The sequence below is a fragment of the Hydractinia symbiolongicarpus genome, chromosome 1 (assembly GCF_029227915.1).
Source record: "Hydractinia symbiolongicarpus strain clone_291-10 chromosome 1, HSymV2.1, whole genome shotgun sequence".
Taxonomy (NCBI): Eukaryota; Metazoa; Cnidaria; class Hydrozoa; order Anthoathecata; family Hydractiniidae; genus Hydractinia; species Hydractinia symbiolongicarpus.
The window spans coordinates 7,252,627-7,277,568 of record NC_079875.1 but is presented as its reverse complement, the minus strand read 5'-3'; the positions used below and the strand labels follow the sequence as shown (position 1 = coordinate 7,277,568).

The window sequence follows — 24,942 nt, the reverse complement described above, 5'->3', positions numbered from 1 at the left end:
TGCTAACATCTGTAAAAATGTGAGTGTTGTCTGGCTTTTTCCTCAGATTTTTCATATCTGCAAAAGTAAATATATTTCCAGAACTAAAAAAAACTTAGCAACACTCATCCTTTTTTTCTGACAGTTTTTTACTTTTTTAACATTGTGGCAGGGTTTATTTTTGAAATTTCGAAAAATTTCGAAACAAAATAAATAAATACCTGGAGACGAGTTCATTTATTATTTTTTGCAGTAAAAAACATACAATACTTATTAATAACTTTATAAGAAGAATGACACTTGCCACCCACACTATAAAAGGTCAATAAATAAACTAATGGACAGACCTTCCTTTTCTAAGGAGAATTGCAAAAAGGAAATAAAATTTTGTCAGAAGAACGTTGGGTAAGTAACAGTTGAAAATAGTTGTTATATCAGTCTACTGTTTCTTATAGTAATATTTCTTTTTATAAAAAAAGATCTTATGTTAGCAAGTCAGACAAACTGAGATTTATTAGAACAAAACTAGGCCTTGTGTGTACACTTCTTTGTATAAAAACGAACTTCAAAATTTCAGTGTGATTATACCTGTATAATGGATCATGTGTGGAAATAATTTTTGTCGTTCTCGTATTGCTTTTTTTTAGGTCATCTAACAACATCCCGGAAGGCTGGAAGTTTAATGTATAGACAAAAATGTCATTATTATTTTTAAAAGATTTTAATTATGACCAAGGTTATTTTGTCTGCATTATTTAGTCTTGCGTTTTTTAAATGCTACACAACTTCGTAATTCAGTCCTACTGTGTTCTCACTTATGAAACTTTATGGTGGTTAAAACGTAGTGCAGGAAAATTCAGATTCTGGTTTGTTAAAAAATAGCTGTGTGTCACAGTAGAGTGCGATCATTATGAAGGAGAAACGGTGAATGGTTTAAAATCACAAGTTGACAACTGTCTCATTAAACGAAATTTTTAACCCCATCGTGCTTATAGACGCGAAAGGTAGAAAAATTACCAACATGTTGTTTCATTGTATTGTAAAGTTCATTCTAAGGTCAAAACCTTGCATAAATTATTATTTATGCAAGGTTGGCGGCCCTTCATCCAAAGGCCGCCATCGGCATTACCGACCAGTGAGTGGAAGTGTATCATATGAATTTATCGCTATAATCTCAATTCCAATTTATTTCATATCGAAAATGAACACTGTATTTGCCATTTATATTGAAAGAAACTACAAAAACAAATTTACAATCTAAATTGGTAAGGTTTCATTACCAAACCACGCCACAAAATTCCGTAATAAAAAACTTGCGTATCAAACCATCAGAGTTTAATTAAAACTAGTAGAAAAACGAAAGCTGGATTGCTCCCTAGCACCGCGACTTCCGTTATATTTACGAAACATCATGCGACGACCACGAAGTTGAAGATAATAACCGGGGCGCGTACTTGATTCGAAAACTGCAAAACCTTTGAAGAATTTGTCTTTGATGAGGTAAAACGACGCACTGTTGACATAGTATCGACTTCGAGATCTTTGGCGCACATACACAGAACTTCCTTTGTGTTGTAAGTATGAAGAAGGGGCTGTTAAAGACTGGAAAGATATTGTGCCAGGTTTTCTGTTGATTCCTGATAAACGGAATATGAAAATATTGGCTTTTAAAGGAGGCAGGTTGTAAGAGCTTTTATAAAATGTGCAATATTCTGTTTGAGTCCATAGATCTAATATATACGTAATTCTTAAGCTCTTCGCCTGAAGATAACATTACAAAAACTGCATCATAACAAGGATAATAATAATATCTAGACGTTCATGAAATATTCTAAGTTACACAGTAATATGAATACTCTAAGTTATTCATTATTTTAAGTAGTCGTTCATTTTTCAGTTTCATCATCTCATTAAAATACAAAAGGTTATGGATTTCGGCGGAGTATCAATGTATAGGTAATTTTCTAAATTGACTTTATTAAACAAGTGCAATGGCTTATAATATATTTTTTTTAAGTGTTCTTTACTTTTGCATTTGTCTTAAAGAAACTTTTATTAATATTCAGTACCAACGAGTGATTCTTACCTTTGACAATACGAAAGCCATGGTTATGTCCTCTTAAGGCGTAAACGCGACCCCAGTCACCAAAAACTCCAACGCCAAAGGCGGGATACTTGTATGGTATTATCGCTTTTGCTTCGTACTTTATAGCTACAACAACAAATAAAATTAGTTAAGTGTTTATTTTTATGATGAGTAAGTCTCTGATTTAAAGAAATATTTGTTGATCCTAAATAAATATCTACAATAGTCTTACCAACACGCATTTTGGATATTTTAAAACTGGCATCGTTCTTGAAAAGAAGTGAACCATCATCTTCATGAAGTTTTATACGATATCCTTGATGACGTAAGTATCTACTTGGATAGTTGGAAGATTGAAACGCTGCGTATCCATTAAAGTATTTGTTCATGATAATAACAAATGAAGCATCGTCTTTGAAGAGTTGAGTATTATCATTCTTGTCCACGTATGCAAGAAATCCACGATGTCGTAAATAAGCACTAGGATCGGACAATGATTGGAAACTAACAGTTCCCGGCTTGCCATTCAAACCTTTACAAATAAAATTTAAAAAAAAAAATTATTTTATTTTTTTTAAATTAAATTGACTGTCCTATCCTCTGGATTTTACTTTTGTTTGCTGCTCTTTTATTGTTGTGAAGATGCCTACTACTGCACTAGTAAAATTTGTACTTCTATTTCACTTTTAAGGAAACATTATGGGTTGCTTGTTTTATACGTGGGTTTTATAGTTGCCAATAGAAGTGCATTTAACTGTCAAACAATCACTTTTACCTTGTACTATCTTATACCCAGGGTTTCCAGAATTAACGATGTACACATGATTTCCATTCTTCTCGCCGATGCGATAACTTGGATAATTCTTTGATGTCAATGTTTTAGGCCCCAAATACGTGGTAGCTAGATACGAAATAATGGTAATTAACTCCAAAACTTGTACAAAATAACAGATTGCCTTAAATTCTCTCGTTATATAATTTCATTGCAACATAAAATAACTCTTATGTCAAGGATAATGATTGAGCAGGATAATAATATTTTTGTTCAACCCAAATTCCTTATTGTGTTCTTCACACAAATAAAAGATTTTAAGTCCATATTGTGTCACCTTCATTTTTTAATGTGCGGTTAAATCTTATTAAGACCCACGTTAGAAAGAACATGATGGCGAATTGCTTCTGTATCTAAATTTTTATAATACCTTTGTACTAACTCTTAGGTAAATGCCGTATCTATGATAATTAATATGTTACTTACTAAATGAATCTTTGGACGTAACTATGACGTTCAAGTCGTATTAAAATTAATGTTCATATACATTCACAATCGTATCTAGCAGATAATGCTCAAAACTATCGCCTAATATTACGTTGTTTCAAACAGTAAAGTTAATAGCTTGTGTTGCTATTACAGTTAAAACATGAAATTTACATCATTTAATTATTTCTTTAAAACAAATTTTTATACACAGAATTGACGGGTGAGTAAAACAGATTCTTCGGTCTGTGCAAATTTTACCATAAAATCATGAATGATTGGGCGCCGTACTAAATACAAATAAATTAAAGATATCTTCCGCAATTTTTAACTTTCTCGCACCTCATAATTACAAATTGAACAATAAATGAAATTAATCTTAATTTTTTGTGACAACGTGAAACTGTTTCATTAAAAGGCATTTTTATCATTTCTATTATCCACAGAATATTCCCTTTTAAAAACACATTAGGATTTGTCTTACCCACAGCCATTGTTTCTATTTTGAAACTTGCGTCGTTCTTGAAAAGAACTGACCCGTCATCAGTATGAAGCTTGATACGATATCCTTGATGACGTAAGTATCTATTTGGATAGTTGGAAGATTGAAACGCTGCGTATCCATTAAAGTATTTGTTCATGATAATAACAAATGAAGCATCGTCTTTAAAGAGTTGAGTATTATCATTCTTGTCCACGTATGCAAGAAATCCACGATGTCGTAAATAAGCACTAGGATCGTTCAATGATTGGAAACTGATAGTTCCCGGATCGCCATTTAAACCTTTACAAATAAAATTAAAAAAAAAAAATTATTTTATTTTTTTTAAATTAAATTGACTGTCCTATCCTCTGGATTTTACTTTTGTGTGCTGCTCTTTTATTGTTGTGAAGATGCCTACTACCGCACTGGTAAAATAAGTATTTCTAGTTCACTTTTAAAGAACATTATGGGTTGTTTGTTTTATACGTGGGTTTTATAGTTGCCAACAGAAGTGTATTTAACTGTCAAAAAATCATTTTTACCTTGTACTATCTTATAGCCAGGGTTGCCAGAATTGACGATGTACACATGATTTCCATTTTTCTCGCCAATGCGATAATTGGGGTAATTTCTCGATATCAAAGTCTTGGGCCCCAAATACGCTGTAGCTATGTAGGAAATAATAGTAATTGACTCAAAAATTCTCATAAAATAGAACAATGCCTAATATTCTCTTTTGATATAATTTCATTAAGAATATATTGAAAATCTTATTGCGGTTTACAAGCTAATTCTTAGGTAAGACAATAATATTCTTTTTCTATCCTTGTTCCTGTTGTAAAATGCATAAAGATTTTAAATTTATATTGCATCACCTGTATTTTTCAATGTACAGTTTAATGCTACCTGGAGCCGTGGCAGAAGTGATAGGGATTCCTGCGCGACTCAAAGTTATACATTACTTTTTCTTAAGTAAGGTTTAGCTAAACCCCATATATATTATACTTAATATGTTATTTAAAGACTCGCAGGACTTAACTATGAGACTTAAGTATTTCAAAATGGGTCATTTATGTAAATTCGTCAGACTAAACCTGTTTCCCGGACTTCGCAAAGTTATTCTGAAAGTGAGAAATAATTTGACGCCATAAGAAATACGTAAAAACAAGAAACATATTTTCTATTCTTTTTACCAAGAACTTGTTAAATGACAATTCTGTTCAAAAGTCGAAGAACACGGTCCTGTAAGAAACAATTTAATACACCTAAAAATTTTAGGAGCATGCTATGATACGCTGTGACTTATCTAACCTTGTTGTTTTATACTACACTATCTAGCTAGTAGTTCTATACATTAGACTGGGTATAAGATTGTAAAAAATTAGATTATAGACATAGCAAAAATGGCTAGATGGGTAATAAATCGATTTTTATATAATAAAGCGACTGGTACTTACATAACACCACCGTTAACATTGCAGCGAAAATAGCCAAGCGAAACATTTTAACAAGTTTTTCTAAAACAGAATATGTAGAAAGTCAGAAAGTGTATGATAACCAGAATCCATAGGTATGCGTACGTCCCGGCCGGCAACTACTATGTTTTGTTCACAGAAAGACATATAGCACGTGATTGTCTGGTCGAACGCGTGTAGAAAATCCCAGAAATTTGGCCGTCACAAATTTCATAAGTAGTTTAGCATGAGCGGGTTTTTGCAAGCAGACGAACCAAGACAATTTTGCAAATTTTTAGTCAAGAAAAAAACATTGCTAACTACGTTACAATCCACAGTAACTGGAATTACTCTAATAAAATGTATAAAAAATAACCACATAGTAATGAAAAAAAGAAAAATTATTACTCTTTCACTACGGCCACCTTTTCAAGTTTACCAATGTTGTTTTTTAGATATACTTTTTATTAACTCTGTTTTTCAATATATAAACGTTTTGAGGAGCACAGCTTTTAAAAATAATTTTCACGTTTTTCCCAAAAGACGTTTACGGAGGATGGTAATTTAATATATTGTGGTTGTTATGGTTTTTTGCACCCATATCTTCAGAAAAAAAATGATTAAAGTAATTCGAAAACTGGTGTAATTAGAATAACATTAAGAAAATTAAGAGAGTAGTCCCTGAGGGCAATTAACATTAAGTCTCAGGCCAGCAATCAATTAAAATTCCTATGCAGTAATTACAAGTTAATTTTAAATAACGTTTGTACCAATTCTTCTGAGATTAAAGTATTATCATAATTAAAAAACTATGCCGAGAAAACATACAGCTTTACGTTGTTTCGAAATTTAAAAGGTAACAAGAAAGTGTGGTCGGTTAAAATAACACATAACAAAAAATATTTCAGTGCAAGATCTACAAAAACAATCCTATGCAAAGATCTTTTTGGCATTGCGAAAATAAATCTCTGGGAAAACTAACTAACTTCTTATGAGATTTGTTTTTAAAATAATGGTTTTAGTCCATTTTTTATTACAAGACCATGTAGCCAAGAATGACTAATACAATTTTTGATCAGATAAAGTATAAACTAACAAAGGTGACTTTATACGGTATTAAAGAGTTCATTACTTTCAAAACCACAAATATTTTTCACATATATGAAATTAAGGTTGTGCAATTCCATATAACAAAGTATAATATTATCTGTTTTCTACATTACATTGTGGATTGATATTTCTTTCCAAAAACTCTTCTTCGTCGTCGACGCAAAACTAAAGTGGTTTGAAAAAAAAAATGTGTTAAAACATTATTAACCATTTTATGTATATTAATTCGGGCGCATGACTTCACAATAAAAAGGAGTACGGGAAGATTGATTGATGATAACACTTTTGACAACATTTAAAATGCCGACACTGTGTCTAATGAAGACACCAATGAACCTTCAATAACACCTTTCATGGTTCTACCATACAAAGGAAATCATGGTAACTGCTTAGTAAAGCGTCTAAAAAATACTTCAAACAGCTTCTACCTGCCAATGTCAAGCCATTTATTGCTTATCAATGTCGAAAGTTATCTTCGCTATTTTCTGTGAAAGATAAAACCAAGGATGAACACAAACATAGTGTTGTGTACAAATATACTTGTCTGGTGGAATTGTGCGATGCTACATACATTGATGAAACAGCGAGGAGGTTAATTGAAAAAATGATAAATCATTAAAAGCGCGATAAGGATCACTGAAAATCACCCACTGGCTGAACAAAAGGACTTCAGTATTTTAATAGATAATGTTCACCACTTTAAAAAGAGAAAAATAGCTGAGGCCATGTATATTAGTGATAACAGTCCCACGCTCATTGTACAGGAATTGTCTGTTCCATTAAAATTGTTTTAAGTTAAATACTTTTATAGTCAACACGGGGAGGAGTGCATCTGTGTTCCGCGCGGTGGACGTTACCCTTACCAACAGTATATAATTGAAACACCCTTGGGTTTGCCGTTATGTGTTATATGTTTTGTTAAGTATTGTTTCATACGTCCTCTGTGTATTATGCAGTTGTTGAATATTATAATTAAAAAACTTGTGAGATATGAACAATTTACGTAGATAATGTCTTGTGTAATAACAAGACAAAATATTCCTTAAAATAAAATAAAAAAGTAAATGTCGTCATTAATCAAACTTCTCGCATTTACTTTTATTAATCTTATTATTTATCTTATAGTTTTATCGCAGATGTGATGAAAGACGTCTGCGATAAATTTTTTATACTCGAATATATTCTTATAAAAAAACACAAAAAATATAAAAAAAGTTCAAGGCTTGCCTTTCACAGTAATTTTATTTTGATGTTACCTGGTTCGTCATTCCTAGAGATAATAAATAATTCCTTAGAGTGCTGATCCGGCTGAATACCTACAGTAATTGAATTACATTTATAGGTTCAATTTTACTGCTACATGTTCATTTTATAATAAAAGAAAAGTTCACATAAGACTTTATATTTTCCTAAAAATTAAGAACATATTAATGATGTACGCATCCTGAATTCCTTTATATAAAATAATTAGAGCCTACAATTACTGTAGGAAAATAATTATTTTCGATTGTTTTTATTTTATTTGGCTAATTTACATAAAAAGTCAATAAGTAACCAAGGGGATGGTTTAACGTCGATGGGAATTTCATCAATTTACAATGACATAACCGCTACACTGACGGACAGACGAAAGCGATGTATTATAATGTGTTAGAATAGTTATTCTAGAATAGTTATTATAAATTCACTTCCAGATACTTTTCAAAATATGTTATGCTTCTTATTGTAAAATCTAATTGCCTGCGACTTACATTTCCTTTGGTTTAGAACTGATAACTGCAAATTAAAATTAGCCTAAAATAAAATTCCAGGCTAATATAATCTCTTCGTATTTGTCCTTTGATTTGTTCTGACAAATTATAAAATTTGAAATACAAAACATAGATCATGGAGGAGATTTTACTAGTGCCCTTGTAGATAAGTGAAGGCAATAAAATCTTGTTTGTGAGAATATTCTCATGATAGCTGCTCATCACGTAACTCTATAGCTAGAAACATGCTAAATATATTATCACGTTATCTAGCTAGCTATGTATAAATCTTAAACAAACCAATTTTAAGATTTTAGCTAGGAACGTAGATTTCGAGGCAGCATTTTTCTAAAGATGACTAGCTAATACCTTTTTAAAGTTTTCATTCAGTTAGCTCGCTAGCTCTTGAGCTACCTAAAAAGTGAAAGTTTGGCTAATATGTACAGTTTTTAGGTACCCACAGCGATTTGTAGGATGCTAAATGTAAACGTTCAATCTACTGTTAACAATGGGCTGTTTTGTTTTGTTTTTCCCATTGTAACAACGGTTCGTAAACTGTGCTAAAAGGATAATAAGCATAAATGCATGTGCAACATGGTTTACCTGTACTAAGCTCAATCCAGTGTTAACGACGGGCTATTTCTGTTTAGAGGACTTGCGTTACATCTATATGGAGCTGTTTAACTGAGCTTACAGCCTGAAGTATTTGAACTTTCTCCGAGAACATTCTCGAAAAAATAAAAAAAGGTTGACCGACTGTTTCTGCTATGACGGGGTAGCAACGAGTTGTAAACTGTGTTTTTATTTCGGTTAAAGTTATGTATATTTAAAGAAGTACATATCAACAGAAACACTTAAATGTTATGACTGCCTTACTAGATTTACGACATACGGCATACCTGTACTAAAATGCTCCACCTGAAGGTGTGACACTGCATTTTTTATTAGGCGCTCCAGTTGGCATTGAAAGTCAGAACGCACAGTTAAAGTTATGTATATTTAAAAAAGTACATATCAACCAAAACACATATATGTTATGACTGCCTTACTAGATTTACGACATACGGCATACCTGTACTAAAATGCTCCACCTGAAGGTGTGACACTGCGTTTTTTACTAGAAGCTCCACTTGGCATTGAAAGTCAGACCGCACAGTTAAAGTTATGTATATTTAAAAAAGTACATATCAACGGAAACACATAAATGTTATGACTGCCTTACTAGATTTACGACATACGGCATACCTGTACTAAAATGCTACACTAGCTGAATACCCGTGGGTGAATCCACTGATTCTTTCATTAAACCAATGTAAGGGATACCAAACAAAAACAGACAGCATATGGTAATTTGAATTTTTAAACCTCGGCTCTTTGTCTCTTTTTATAACGGGACGGAAAAGAGAGAGAAAAAGTCCTGGGATCGAGGTTGCTCACAGTCTGCATTATATTAGTCGATAAAAGGTCAATAAAAAAAAGATGTATTGCTGATGTCAGCAGTGCAGTGCAGATAAAAAATTGGTTTATTTTTTGTCTGTAATGTGTAGAGGTTGAAACGCTGGTCAAAATAATGTACAGGATCATATGTTCTTGACGAACGCCTAAGCAGATATCAGGGATTAAAACTTTTGCTGACGTCAGCAAAGACCCGTCAAAACCTTAAAATTTATTTTCAGAAATTTGTATACCTGTTGCCGTCATCGCATAGATCTTGAAATGCTGATCAAGAAAATATATTGGATCATGTACTTTTGACAAACGGTTGCAGAGATATTAGTGTTTCAAGGTTTTTTGATGACGTCATCAACCCGTCCATTCCCAAACGGATTTGGGGACTAAACTTTGGGAAAATTACCCAAATTTGTCCTAGGTAGTGCCTAGTTGCCCACGCGGTGAAAAATCATTGACGTAACCACCTCGTTTCCAAGCTATTTGACCTTAAAATTTTAAATGCGCTATTGTGGCTTCATTAATTTAAACTAAGATATTGTCGTTAAAGTAGTGATATTGACGTTGCGCCGTAACGTCAGACAATTTAACATTTGAGACGTGCATATATTGCGCTGAATTGAAATACATAATAAAATAAACAGACTTACTTCTTGTAAGAGAAAGTATGGAATATCGATATTTTACATTTCGAACTGTCATCTAATTAGTTTATTGCTGGAGTTATTATTATTTGTGTATGATCTTCAGATTTGGCATATTCGATATATTCCATTAATTTTGGTTATAAAAAATTGATTACTTTTATTTTTTGTTTGCCTACGAATCATGTAGGACTTCAAAATCGCCACTTGCTATATGATCAATTTACTGCGGATATTAAGCACCTTGCAGCCTGATGAAACAGCTGGTTTTACACTGTCATGGTGCTAAACTAAAAGTTTAGCACATGTTAATTGGGGTTACAGAAGGAAAGGTGTGTCTCCATTGACACCTAGTATAAGGCTAACCTAGTTCACTAGTGTTTTGTCATTCTGCATTATTAATTTTACAAATGTGTTGGTGACCTATGACTAATAGTCAACACTATATTAATTTAACCAAAACAATAGACTGCCTTAAGCGTGTTACTTAAGGCCATAGATCCATACCACAAGCAGGGGGGTATAAATATGGAGTAGAACACAGTAAGCCTCTTGCTCTTGAACAGTTCAGACGTTTTGCAGAACACATTCAGAAAGTGGCTGCTTTTTAACATTGGTCTGAAATTGCTCAATTCAAACAATACTTAATGGCATCTAAAAAAGCAAAAAACAAAGGTAAAACTCTTTTAACATACGACGAAATGATGTTTGAGCCTCATCTTAGAACTGTTGGCGAGTGGTCGGAGTTAGGCTTTGAAACTCTAACCATGATTGCGAAATCCTTTCAAATTTCAACTGAAGGCAAAACATTGCAAGATATTGCATTCCTTATTTCAAAAAAATATTTCAGGAGGCAGAAAGCCTACCAGAATACAATATCGAAAACGTTGAACAGAATTGCGACGAATACGAGGCGAATTCTGCAGAAGGCGGTGAAGAAGACATCAGTTTCATATCACAGGGCTCCTCTTCAGGAACAAAGAGAAAATCTTTAAAAGCTAAATTTAAGAAGAAAAAGACTTTGGCACACGAACTTAAATCTTTTTTGAGGAATGAGATTCAAAACGAATTTAGAAAACAAAAAATAATGTCACAGCAGGAAGCTCCGACTTACCGTCCACAGTCACGTCAGCCATCTTTTCGTGTTTCCCACCAGCGATCTCCAACAGCCGGTTTTGTGGAACACGCCAATCTTAATGATGGCGTGTCAGTCGCAGATCGTTTAGTTGCTGGCCTCACTAATAATGCTTCAACTTTAGCTACTTCGGGTTTGTCTGCGGGGGTGGTAGGGTCAACTTTATCAATTTCTCTCCTTCCAGTTCCTAAGCGAATTTTGGATAAGATTAAGGGCGGTGAGTATGTAAATTTCGACTATTTATTGCCTCCATCGCTCAATGCCTCAACAACGTCCTTGTCGTCCTTGCCCATGGACGATGAAGGTGAGTACGAGATGAGGATGCGCACCGTGAATGGCACACCCACATTAGCTATGTGTAGAAAAAACGTAACTAAGTCTCGTATTAAGGATTATGCTTCGTGGAGTTTGGCTTGGAGCTATTATCTTAGTTGTATGCTCCAGTACTAACCACACTTAGCTCAGCAGTTAGTCAGATATCAGACGTACATTGCCCAATTTGCCAACCAGTATATTTTCTCATATGTATATGCCTTTGACCAACTACACAGAATACATTTGGCAAATGATACCAGCAAGAAGTGGGATGTTATTTATGACCTGCTATACAACCAGCACCTTAGAGGCGCTCCTGTGTTGCCAAAAAGGGATGCTGTTACTTGGGGTCATCTTCATCTACATCCTCCAGCAAGTTGAGCTATGCATGTTTTATCTGCAATAAAGTAGGGCACTTCGCTAACCAATGGCCCACTCGAAGTGGGCGGTTTACGAAGGCGGATGAGCAGCAGTTTCGGAATGTCCCCCACCAGTTTCGAAGTAATTCCCAGCAACCACGGTGCATTAAATTTAATAGAGGACTCAGTTGCACATATACCCCATGCACCTACTCTCACAGGTGTTTTTCCTGTGGATCGTCAGGACACCCAGCACTCCATTGCCCACTCAGGTCCTCTAGGCCAAATACCAAATGAATTCTTTCCTGTAAAATCGCTTATCACAACCCCGGTTAAGGTTGATGTATTAGAGAGTCTCTTGACTGGTCATCCAAACAAAACATTAGTGCGGTTTATTGTGTCAGGTTTTAGATATGGATTCAAACTTGGTTTTCAGGACAATGAGTTGAAGTCATGCATAAATAACAACAAATCTTCCATAGAGTATGAAACCAAAGTTGATGAGGCGATTTTGAAAGGGCTGAATAGGGGACATACGGTGGACCCATTTGCTTCACCACCATTTAAATTACATTGTTCTCCCCTGGGTGCTGCACCAAAAAAGGATGGGACGGTGCGAGTGGTATTAGACCTTTCTTCACCACATGGACATGCAGTTAACGATGGCATTACCAAAGAGGACTATTCGGTCTCCTACTCATCATTTGACGATGCGGTTGAAATGGTTAAAAGGTTGGGTAGAAATTGTTACGTGGCTAAGGTGGACATAAAGCATTCTTTTAGACTGTGCCCTGTGCATCCTAGTGATTGGCACCTATTAGGTTATAAGTGGAAGGGAAGATACTTTTTTGACGTAGTTCTTCCTTTTGGTGGGCGTTCCTCTCCTTTCATCTTTAACAACTTTGCTAATATTCTAGAGTGGATATTATTATGGATTTATTTTGTCAAAAATCTCTTACATTATTTAGATGATTTCATCACAGCTGCCCTGTCTAAAAATATATGTCAGGCTATAGTAAAGTTGATTAAGGACGTTTTTGACTTGCTTGGTGTTCCGTTGGCTCCAGATAAGATGGTAGGCCCCTGCCAAGTAATTACATACCTGGGCATTGAAATAGACACAGTAAATTTTGTTGTTCGTCTCCCACAAGATAAGTTCACTGAATTACTATCTTCACTTCATAATTGGTTAGGGAAGAAGAAATGCACAAAGAGAGAACTGTTATCTCTCATAGGGTCTTTGTCTTTTATGTGTAAGGTTGTGAAATGTGGTCGAATGTTCTTACGACGTCTTATTGATCTCTCCACTACAGTTCGTTCCTTGCACCATCATATTTCTCTTGCAACAGAGTCTCGCAAGGATATTCAATGGTGGTGTGAGTTTCTCCCCACTTGGAATGGCAACGCTATTATCCACACTGAAACGTTAGACTCCTCTTCCATAAATCTTTTTACTGATGCTTCTGGAGTGGGCATAGGAGGATTTTGTTCTGGTGCATGGTTTTCAATTGCCTTAAACCTTACTCATAAGTATAGTATCACCTTCATTGAGTTATTGGCCATAGTTGTAGCAGTTTTTTCTTGGGGCGAGGCATGGAAAAACAAGCAATTAGTGTTATACACAGATAATTTGGCTATTGTTCATGTGTGGTCCTCTGGGTCGTGTCGTTGTCCAAACATCATGTATCTTGTACGTTTTTTATTTTTCTACACAGCAGAACACAATATAAACCCCCTGGTACGCCACATTAAAGGCCAGCACAATACTTATGCAGATCTTTTGTCTCAATTGCAGGTACAACACTTTAAACGTCTATGCCCAGAAGCCGAAGCAGATCCAACACCAATCCCTTCATCGATACTACAACTCTTCAAAGAGATTTAAGTCATTATTTAAACTCGTCCATTTCAACAAACACCAGGGCAACATATCGGCCAGGATATCTCTCCTTTAAAATTTTTTGTGAAGCTACATCCGTACCTAGCTTTCCTCTGACAGAATCAACACTTCAACTGTTTGTGACATATTTGGCAAGACGCGTCAAATTTGCCACTATTAAAGTCTATCTTTGTGGGGTTCAGTACGAGAGTGTAATACGTGGCTTTAACACGAAGATAGCCCACATGGGTCGCCTGTACTATGTTTTGCGTGGCATTAGAAGATGTCATCAAAATTCTGCTTCTCAGAGACTACCAATTACACCAGTTGATCTGCGTAAAATGATAATGTTTATAAAAAACTCTATGTTTTCCAACCACGACAAAGCAATGTGGACTTGTCTTATCTTAGTGCCATATTTTGGCCTGTTAAGGGTCTCAGAGTATGTTTGCCCCGCCATGTCCACTTTTGATACAGAAACTCACCTCACACCTGCTGACATATCCTTTTCCACGTGTGGTTCAAATGCTGTAATTAACCTTAAGTGCTCTAAAACAGATCCGTTTAGGCTAGGGTGCAAGATTCGCTTAGCAAAAATTGGAGGCTCTCTTTGTCCTTACAGAGCCATTCAAAATTACCTAGCATTCAGAGGAACCAAACTAGGGCCCTGGTTGACGTTTAGTGACGGAAAGTTTGTTACCCGGAAGTTTGTTTCTTCATTTCTTACAATAAGCTTGCCTAACAATATTAACATTAACACGCATAGTTTTCGCATTGGTGGTGCTTCGGCTGCAGCTTCCTGCGGGATACCCGATTCCGCTATTAAGATTATTGGACGCTGGAGTAGTGATTGCTACAGAAGGTATATTCACCTGTCAGACAACGCTTTGAAAGAATGGTCTACTCGCATAGCAGAGTTAAATGGACTGACAAAAATCTGGGACATTAAGTCTGTGCTTTAAGCTGAGTTTAACTTTTATATATAGTATGTAGGTTATTACAATCACCTAACATATACAATTTTGAGTTTCAAACGTCTGTAAGGATACTGTAAACGTTGTACTATTTTTTGTATATTTTCCAATATGACAGCAGGTTATTAGTTGCAGATATTTATTTACGATTACGTGTTGTGTTAAATCATAGTATGTAGCTAATGTCGTACTTATAGAAGACTACATATCAGTCAACTCTTGGTTTTTCAATTTGGGGAAATTTGGGGGTGCTGGGCTTCCTTCGTCAGCCGCTTTAGGTGCAGATGTCTATTTTGTCGACAGTGATAGAGTTAATTAAGTATTTTGTAAGTATAGAGCCTGTCAGTTCATGTCAGTCTGTTATAATGAGACAAACGTTTAATTGTCATTAATTGTCATGTACTGTCAAAAGTCGGTTGTCAAAATGTCAAAAGAAGCCAGTGGCCATATGGTGCAGGAAAGAGAAGCCGGTGGGCCAATCGTTACGATAAAAACCTCACCATAATAGACATGTAGTGTCATGAGTTCGTTGTCAAAATGTCTAAAAGATGCCAGTGGCCATAGGGTGCAGTAAAAAGAAGCCCATGTGCCAACTGTTACGATAAACACTCACCATAATAGACATGTAGTGTCAAGATTCAAGAGTCCGTTGTCTAAGGCATGTAGTGCGAATTGTCTTGTCTGTTACAATGTCAGTAATTTGTCAATTGTCTAGTCTGCTGCAATGTCAGTAATTTATTTCAGTACTTAATTTTTAACGAAGCCCTAGCACCTCAACCCATACCCCAAATATAACTGCAAACTATTTAAGAATACATTTTCTACCACTACTTTGTGTCGTTTTCACTTCTGAACCATACCAATTAATTGTGTAATAACAAGATGAAAGACGTCTGCGATAAATTTTTTATACTCGAAAGTTAAACAAAGTTTTTTTTATTCTTACAGCCTGGTTGTGAGTCCCGTCCATAATTCGTCAAATCAATCTCTACATAAAAAGAATGAAAGAAATTGTTTCATATTTTTACTTCCAGTACTTAAAACTATTAAAGATGGCTAGCCAATATTTACAATATTAAAGGAAGTTTGGGCATTGACACATACATCTAATATCTTATAAGCGTAAGCAAATTTTTTGAGTTAACCGAAATCCAAAGTCTCTGAAATTAGTTATTTTCTATTTTCTATTGTAAAAAGTGTTCACCAATTTTAAGCGCATGATTTTCAGTTGAATTTATTTGGCTTTTGTTGTCTTATATTTTCTACCTACAGAAATAAGTGCGCGCATTTAGAAAACGCGATGTCCCACAGAAGGTACAAACAACTGTTAAAAATGGCTGAAAATAGTATTATAACCTTAAAGATCAATGAAACGTTACTGATTTTCCTTTATTCTTATAAAAAAAACACAACAAATATAAAAAAAGTTTAAGGCAAAACATTTGCCTTTCATAGTAATTTTATTTTGATGTTACCTGGTTCGTCATTCCTAGAGATAATAAATAATTCCTTAGAGTGCTGATCCGGCTGAATACCTACAGTAATTGAATTACATTTTTAGGTTCAATTTTACTGCTACATGTTCATTTTATAATAAAAGAAAAGTTCACATAAGACTTTAAATTTTCCTAAAAATTAAGAACATACTAATGATGTACGCAGCCTGAATTCCTTTATATAAAATAATTAGAGCCTACAATTACTGTAGGAAAATAATTATTTTCGATTGTTTTTATTTTATTTGGCTAATTTACATAAAAAGTCAACAAGTAACCAAGGGGATGGTTTAACGTCGACGGGAATTTCATCAGTTTACAATGACATACCGCTACACTGACGGACAGACGAAAGCGATGTATTATAATGTGTTAGAATAGTTATTCTAGAATAGTTATTATAAATTCACTTCCAGATACTTTTCAAAATATGTTATGCTTCTTATTGTAAAATCTAATTGCCTGCGACTTACATTTCCTTTGGTTTAGAACTGATAACTGCAAATTAAAATTAGCCTAAAATAAAATTCCAGGCTAATATAATCTCTTCGTATTTGTCCTTTGATTTGTTTTGACAAAGCATAAAATTTGAAAAACAAAACATAGATCATGGAGGAGATTTTACTAGTGCCCTTGTAGATAAGTGAAGGCAATAAAATCTTGTTTGTGAGAATATTCTCATGATAGCTGCTCATCACGTAACTCTATAGCTAGAAACATGCTAAATATATTATCACGTTATCTAGCTAGCTATGTATAAATCTTAAACAAACCAATTTTAAGATTTTAGCTAGGAACGTAGATTTCGAGGCAGCATTTTTCTAAAGATGACTAGCTAATACCTTTTTAAAGTTTTCATTCAGTTAGCTCGCTAGCTCTTGAGCTACCTAAAAAGTGAAAGTTTGGCTAATATGTACAGTTTTTAGGTACCCACAGCGATTTGTAGGATGCTAAATGTAAACGTTCAATCTACTGTTAACAATGGGCTGTTTTGTTTTGTTTTTCCCATTGTAACAACGGTTCGTAAACTGTGCTAAAAGGATAATAAGCATAAATGCATGTGCAACATGGTTTACCTGTACTAAGCTCAATCCAGTGTTAACGACGGGCTATTTCTGTTTAGAGGACTTGCGTTACATCTATATGGAGCTGTTTAACTGAGCTTACAGCCTGAAGTATTTGAACTTTCTCCGAGAACATTCTCGAAAAAATAAAAAAAGGTTGACCGACTGTTTCTGCTATGACGGGGTAGCAACGAGTTGTAAACTGTGTTTTTATTTCGGTTAAAGTTATGTATATTTAAAGAAGTACATATCAACAGAAACACTTAAATGTTATGACTGCCTTACTAGATTTACGACATACGGCATACCTGTACTAAAATGCTCCACCTGAAGGTGTGACACTGCATTTTTTATTAGGCGCTCCAGTTGGCATTGAAAGTCAGAACGCACAGTTAAAGTTATGTATATTTAAAAAAGTACATATCAACCAAAACACATATATGTTATGACTGCCTTACTAGATTTACGACATACGGCATACCTGTACTAAAATGCTCCACCTGAAGGTGTGACACTGCGTTTTTTACTAGACGCTCCACTTGGCATTGAAAGCTAACCTGCACAGTTAAAGTTATGTATATTTAAAAAGTAAATATCAACTGAAACACTTAAATGTTGTGAACCCCTTATTAGATTTACGATATACTGCATACCTGTACTAAAACGCTCCATCTGAGCGTGACACTGCGGTTCTTATTAGGCACGTCACTGGGCTTTTTAAGCCAGACCGCAGTTACCTGTGGCTTAACCCCTAAATGTGTTTTACTAAGTCTTGTTACTTTTCTGGTTGTCTGTTGATATATATTAAATAGAACAGCATCCCTTTCAAGCCGAAATAATATTGACTAGCTGAATACCCGTGGGTGAATCCACTGATTCTTTCATTAAACCAATGTATTATTATTATTATTATTATTATTATTAATCATATTTATACAGGTTTACATCTTCAGTATGATATAATATATCTGCACTGTTATCAACGAGTGACCTGTTAAAACAAAAATAAACAAAGTAAACAAAGAGCCAAAAATTGTTTTTTGTTTTTTAAATAATATATATAAAATTATGAGAATGTTAGAAAAAAAAGAAAGAAAAGAAAATAAGAATCAAATAGCAGACTATGAACTGAAAAATTTAGCAAAAATGGGAATTAGAAAAAATTTGAGTTTAGGATTCAAACTTCACAACATTAGAAATCAGAGAAACAATAGCGTATCTCCGAGACACCCTATAACGTATAGGATCAAGCTAAAGTAAGTTGCCAAAATCGAATTTGAAAAATAGGATTCTAAAATTCACAAAGCCTTGTAGCTACAGGGTATCTCAGCAAAAAATTAATCAAGCTAAGGTAATAGACCTAGAACTCACTTTGTTTCAAAAACTTTTTAAAATTTATCATACTCTTTTCTTCCCTGATATTAGAGGGGAGACTATTAAAAACTAAAGCTCCTTGATAATACGTAAGCTTCCGACCAGCTTCCGTCTTGATGATAGGTAAGACTAATTTAGATCTATTTCGTCTGGTGTTAATCGAATGGCTAACCAATTTGTAATTGCTGTCAACAGTAATATCGTTAACGGCTTTGAACACATCAATTGCTACTTTCCGTTTTCTTTGATTGACGAATGTTGACCAATTCTTGCGGGTTTTGATGATGTGCTTAGCTCTTCTCAGCAAGCACTCAAATTTTCCAATCCATGTTTTATTCATTCCACCAAATATGTCGTAGCAGTAAAAGAACAGTGGATGGATCATTGAGTTAAAGATGGTTTCAGCAACATTTGGAGAAATTTTGTAACGTATTTTATATAAAAGTTTGATGCGTGAGGTTATACGCTTGTGTGTTTTTTTAAGGTGATGGTTCATGTTAAGGTGAGTATCCAGTTGAATCCTAAGGTATTCGTAATAATCTGGTTGGTTTATATCATTTTGATCGATCACAATATTGACAGAGGCTTGTGGTTTTCGGGACGCAAGGACGACAAATTCTGTTTTGCCCTTTTTTGGATTAAGAATTAGGCAATTTTCCTTCATCCAATCGTGAATTATATTTGCATCCAAATTTATACAATGTTCAATTTCATCCAACGACTTGCTTGATGAATATATGACTGTGTCATCAGCATACATCAATACTCGACAGTGTTTCAATTAGCACGGTAAGTCATTGATAAGAAGAAAAAATAGCAATGGACCCAGAATGGAACCTTGGGGTACACCATGCGTCATATTTTCAGGATCTGAGTATGCTCCATCAATGAAAACAGTTTGACTTCGATTAAAAAGATAACTGCTTAACCAATCAATTTCAGTGCTAGTAATACCATAATAAGGCAGTTTCTGGAGAAGGCAGCCATGGTTTACGGTATCAAAGGCCTTTCTTAAATCCATGAATAGAGCTCCGGTTGTCTTACTTTTATCCATATTGTATCTTATATCGTCAACAAGTGATTTAACCGCTTCACGTGTAGATCTTTTTCGTCGAAAACCATATTGGTGCTCACTCAATAGATCTTGATTTTCTAAATAATCAGCTAGCTGGTCGTAGACGATTCGTTCGATGACTTTAGACAACACATTTAGTACGGAAATGGGTCGGTAGTTATCTATGTTTGAGCAATCGCCAGATTTATGCAATGGTGTTATTTTTGCAGATTTTTCACAGGTTGGAAATGTACCAGTTTCCAAACTCTTGTTTATCAAGAACATAACAGGTGCAGCTAGTTCGTTTGAGATGTCTTTAATTATCCTACCGGGGATAGTGTCAATACCAGCAGCTTTAGCCGTTTTAACCGATTTTAGTACTCTATTCACCTGATTAATTGTCACTGGTTGGAATTTAAATGATACATTCATTTTATTAATCGTGCGCATATAATTACGTATGTTGAACAGTTTCCAAGTAAAGTTGGTTATTGATGATTTCATGAGACTTTGGATGTTACTGTTCCATTGATTACGAATGTTTTGCTCGGACTTGACGAATCTTTAGTAGGATAGCACGACTTAATTTGTTTCCAAAAATCTCTTGGATTTGCTGAAGATTCTTTCAGAACAGCACGAACGTGGTTTGCCTTTGCAACACGAATGCGATTGGTTACAGAGTTTCGGTAAGATTTATAACTTTCCCAATCTCCGGTAGAATTTGATCGTTTAAAACGGCGATGATGATAATCTCGCGTATTCATTAAGTTTCTGATTTCTCTGGTTATCCAGGGGTTGGATTTTCCACGTACAGTTTTTTCTTTAAGTGGCGCATGTTTATTGATTGCGGTTGATAAGTAGTATTTGAATAAGTTCCATGCTTGGTTTAAGTCGGTGACAGTTAAACAATTCTCCCATGGCACGTTGCGAATTTCATTCTTTAGATCTTCTTTGTTGTATTTTGAGTAATCACGTGCTTTGATGTTCTTTTGAGGATATCGTTTACAGTTTGTTTTTCGGCTGATTCCGATTAGGCAGTGATCGCTGAGAAAGTTAGTGTACACTAAAGAGTCGTTTATTTTTGATTTATCGGTTGTAAAAATTAAATCAATTAGTGTTCTACTTTCTTTTGAAATGCGTGTAGACGATTTAATGACCTGACTGTAGTTATACAGTTTAACCAGATCTTTTATGTTAGAGTGTACTCTTGGGAGATTGTAATCACAATTGAAATCACCACATGTAATTGTTTCTTTATTTTCGACTGATATTGTATCCAACATATTATCAAACTTTGAGATGAAGTTTTTATCAAGAAACTTTGAGGAATCCGGGGGTCGATAAGCTGAGCAGAGTAACAAAGATTTTGATTTCGGAATAAATAATTCTATCCACGAAAACTCAATTCCATCGATCTCTAAATCACACCTTCTGCGATATTGTAAATCTTCCCGAATATAAAAAGAAACACCACCATCACGACCATTCTCGCGATCCTTTCTCTCAAGTATATACCCCGGGACAAATAGCTCCGAATTCAATACAGTGTCGTTTGTGTGTGTCTCAGAGAAACTAACGATATGAAAACAGTTTTTCGCGTCGGATAAGAAAGATTTTATAATATCCAACTTTCCGCAGATCCCATTTATGTTTTGATGTAGAAATTTCATGCCTCTCTTTGCAATGAAGTCTGCCATAACAGGATAAAAGGTATACGAAATTTTCGGTTCATCTGGTGGGATATATTCGCTGCAGTAAAATTTCTCTATGTTTTCATCTATTCTGTCTGTAAGGCATTTAAGATGGAAAATATATCCACAGGAGCAGCATTTCTCAGATGTTTGATTTCTTCTAATACTTTCACCACAACCATAACAAGAAATACCATAATTAGAAACCATAAACAAAACAGCAAGTAGCATTATCGAACGCACGTCTGCCCGTGCTGCCATCTTTGAAGTGAATGAAAATTAAAGTAAGTTATGCACTTATCTTAAGGGATACCAAACAAAAACAGACAGCATATGGTAATTTGAATTTTTAAAACTTATAACCCAACCTCGGCTCTTTGTCTCTTTTATAACGGGACGGAAAAGAGAGAGAAAAAGTCCTGGGATCGAGGTTGCTCACAGTCTGCATTATATTAGTCGATAAAAGGTCAATAAAAAAAAAGATGTATTGCTGATGTCAGCAGTGCAGTGCAGATAAAAAATTGGTTTATTTTTTGTCTGTAATGTGTAGAGGTTGAAACGCTTAAAATTTATTTTCAGAAATTTGTATACCTGTTGCCGTCATCGCATAGATCTTGAAATGCTGATCAAGAAAATATATTGGATCATGTACTTTTGACAAACGGTTGCAGAGATATTAGGGTTTCAAGGTTTTTTGATGACGTCATCAACCCGTCCATTCCCAAACGGATTTGGGGACTAAACTTTGGGAAAATTACCCAAATTCGTCCTAGGTAGTGCCTAGTTGCCCACGAAAAATCATTGACGTAACCACCTCGTTTCCAAGCTATTTGACCTTAAAATTTTAAATGCGCTATTGCGGCTTCATTAATTTAAACTAAGATATTGTCGTTAAAGCAGTGATATTGACGTTGCGCCGTAACGTCAGACAATATAACATTTGAGACATGCATATATTGCGCTGAATTGAAATACATAATAAAATAAACAGACTTACTTCTTGTAAGAGAAAGTATGGAATATCGATATTTTACATTTCGAACTGTCATCTAATTAGTTTATTGCTGGAGTCATTATTATTTGTGTATGATCTTCAGAATTGGCATATTCGACATATTCCATTAATTATGGTTATAAAAAATTGATTACTTTTATTTTTTGTTTGCCTACCAATCATGTAGGACTTCAAAATTGCCACTTGCTATATGATCAATTTACTGCGGATATTAAGCACCTTGCAGCCTGATGAAACAGCTGGTTTTACACAGTTGATATACTCAGAAAGTAGTTACTGATGTACGACATGGGTTACTTGTATTCCTACATACCAGGATCTCGGTGTCAGTCACGATTAGCTTTTGGACTTTCACGGGTACTTATTCCGCAAAATAACAGCTGATTTTTTTGCTACGATGGAGTAACTATTGGTTGTAACCTGTGTTTTTATTACGGCTAAAGTTGTGGCTTACACCCGAAATGATGCTCTCTACTTTACACTCGATTTACTTAATGCCTGTACTTAAGCGCATACCTGTACTTAAGCGCTCCGGCTGGAAGTATGGCACAGTTTAGGGCTTCGATCTGGCGTTTAGCACTGAGTCACACATTTACTTGTGGATCAACTCAGCGTGTTCACATCTGTCCCATTTCGTCTGTCTGTTTCTGCGCAATAAAAAAATTGTGTCATGCACACAGAAAAAGGTAACGCACAATTTGAACTCTTTGATCTTTTTGCTGCGCTAATTGAAAAATTTATTTTTAATTTGTTTTTTCTTTAATTTAAAATGGTTTCTTGTACAAATGCTATGGGTAGTTAACTTTTGTTATTCCCTTGTTATCTCTTTCTTTGTTTGAAGAATGTGCACGGACGAAGTTACATACAATACATACTGCTTTGTCTATTTCATTAAAAAAAGGTTATATTATTCGCGCCTTTTAAAAAAAATTGACAAAAACAAAGTTATGATGAAAAGAACAGTATATGTTAATAAGTTTTTGTAAGTCAATTATTTGTTTGTTGATTAATTTATTCCTACCTTCTGTATTTATGTTTGCTCAATATAAATTTAAATTTAATTCTTCGTGAATTTTAATTACCATGAATTTTATATAAGACTATTAAAGCTGGATGTTCTTATTTTTTGCAGAAATCGTTTTTAGTATACAATCTTTAAAAATGTAAGAAAATGTCAAATTTAGGTGTTAGAAAACTATTTACAGCTTCTCCTTCTTAACCCAGACCTGGCTTTAAAAATTGTTGTTACATATGTGTTTTTCACCAGATACGGCATAACACTACTTTATTTTCTTTCCGAAGTTATTTCTAAACTCAAAATGTCGATGGAGACTCAGTATAGTTTTACCATTAATATGTTCTTAAATTTGACCAAATGTCAGCCTAAATTGTCTGATAAGCTAGGTAAAATAATACTCCAGTAGCAAGCTATAAGTGGATATTTTTCGGGACCACATGGCTACCATGGAGCAATTTCACAACAGGTAAAATTTCGCCAAACACTGATACGGGAAGTTTGTATGACTGGTAAATTCCCGTTAATTTTTTCACCGGCTAACGACAATACTACTTAAATAATAGCACAGCGGACACGCTCATTGCGAAGTTTCAGCAGTCTTGCCAATTTTGGAGAAATGTTGCTTCCAGTAATTGAAACAACACATTTAATGCGATTGTTATTCCAAAGTTTAAAACTATTTTACTCGAGTCCACGCTCAATCGTGTTACTGATTGAAGCGATGGAACCGAGTAAAACTTTAGGTTTGTCGCTATTCATGTTTTAATTTAATGTTTTTTGACGCAACGTCTTAGGCACAAACGGATCGGTGCCGCTAGAAAGTTCATAGTCACTTCTGCAGTGCACGCGTTAAAGCCGTGCACTGGTATAATGCGGTATAAAACGGACTGAAGAACCAGTAAATTGTTGAAAAACACTAAAATACAGACTATGTTTATGCAGTACGACGGAGTTCTTCTTTTTTTTTACTTTTCGCTTTCAGGTCATTTAGGTAGCTGCAAATTTATCAATAAAGTAACCAATCAGCTACCCTTAAAATTTTGTTGCTAGTAATTCAGAACATTCTGCATGCCTGTACTAAGACGCTCCACCTGAATGTTGGACAAAGTGCACGGTTTTTATTAATCGCTCCACCGTAGGTTCAGCCCTAGATAACATTAACGTGCGCGAAATGGTACCGGTACTGTACCGTAATATAAAGGTCAGACGGCCCCGTGCTACAAAACACGATCTACAGAATATTCTCTTTAATAATGACCGTGATGTCTCTGCGCAAAATGGTGCAAAGAGGAGCCGCAAAGTCATTGAGAAAGCAGGGGTTTGAATTAATTCATTTCTTTGTATTTAAATATT

General features: G+C 34.7%; 2 protein-coding genes across 4 annotated transcripts; both read right to left on the bottom strand.

Annotated features, from left to right (window-relative positions):
* Window positions 1-814: 814 nt before the first annotated feature.
* Window positions 815-23,283, bottom strand: LOC130635567 (uncharacterized). 3 transcript variants are annotated; one of them, XM_057444937.1, is made up of 8 exons: window positions 23,088-23,283; window positions 5,265-5,324; window positions 4,350-4,475; window positions 3,808-4,107; window positions 2,841-2,966; window positions 2,298-2,597; window positions 2,066-2,191; window positions 815-1,616 (listed from the first exon to the last, which is right to left on the bottom strand). In XM_057444937.1, exons 2-8 carry the CDS (start codon window positions 5,308-5,310, stop codon window positions 1,315-1,317), a joined length of 1,326 nt encoding a protein of 441 aa, XP_057300920.1. In that variant the 5' UTR covers window positions 5,311-5,324; window positions 23,088-23,283; the 3' UTR covers window positions 815-1,314. The 3 variants fall into 3 exon arrangements, with proteins under 3 accessions (XP_057300920.1, XP_057300926.1, XP_057300912.1); XM_057444943.1 differs by lacking the exon at window positions 23,088-23,283 and adding an exon at window positions 6,800-7,127; XM_057444929.1 differs by lacking the exon at window positions 23,088-23,283 and adding an exon at window positions 5,670-5,841.
* On the bottom strand, window positions 20,366-21,817 carry LOC130645960 (uncharacterized). Its single transcript, XM_057452120.1, has one exon. It carries the CDS (start codon window positions 21,815-21,817, stop codon window positions 20,366-20,368), a length of 1,452 nt encoding a protein of 483 aa, XP_057308103.1.
* Window positions 23,284-24,942: the final 1,659 nt, after the last annotated feature.

Bases quoted from the DNA above. Each gene is read 5' to 3' on its own strand.
- LOC130635567 (XM_057444937.1), bottom strand. From the start codon at position 5,310: ATGTTTCGCTTGGCTATTTTCGCTGCAATGTTAACGGTGGTGTTAT. The intron at 4,108-4,349 runs GTAAAAATGATT...TTATTTGTAAAG, and splicing joins TGGCTATAAGATAGTACAAG to GTTTAAATGGCGATCCGGGA. The intron at 1,617-2,065 runs GTAAGAATCACT...TCCGTTTATCAG, and splicing joins TGGCTTTCGTATTGTCAAAG to GAATCAACAGAAAACCTGGC.
- LOC130645960 (XM_057452120.1), bottom strand. From the start codon at position 21,817: ATGGCAGCACGGGCAGACGTGCGTTCGATAATGCTACTTGCTGTTTTG.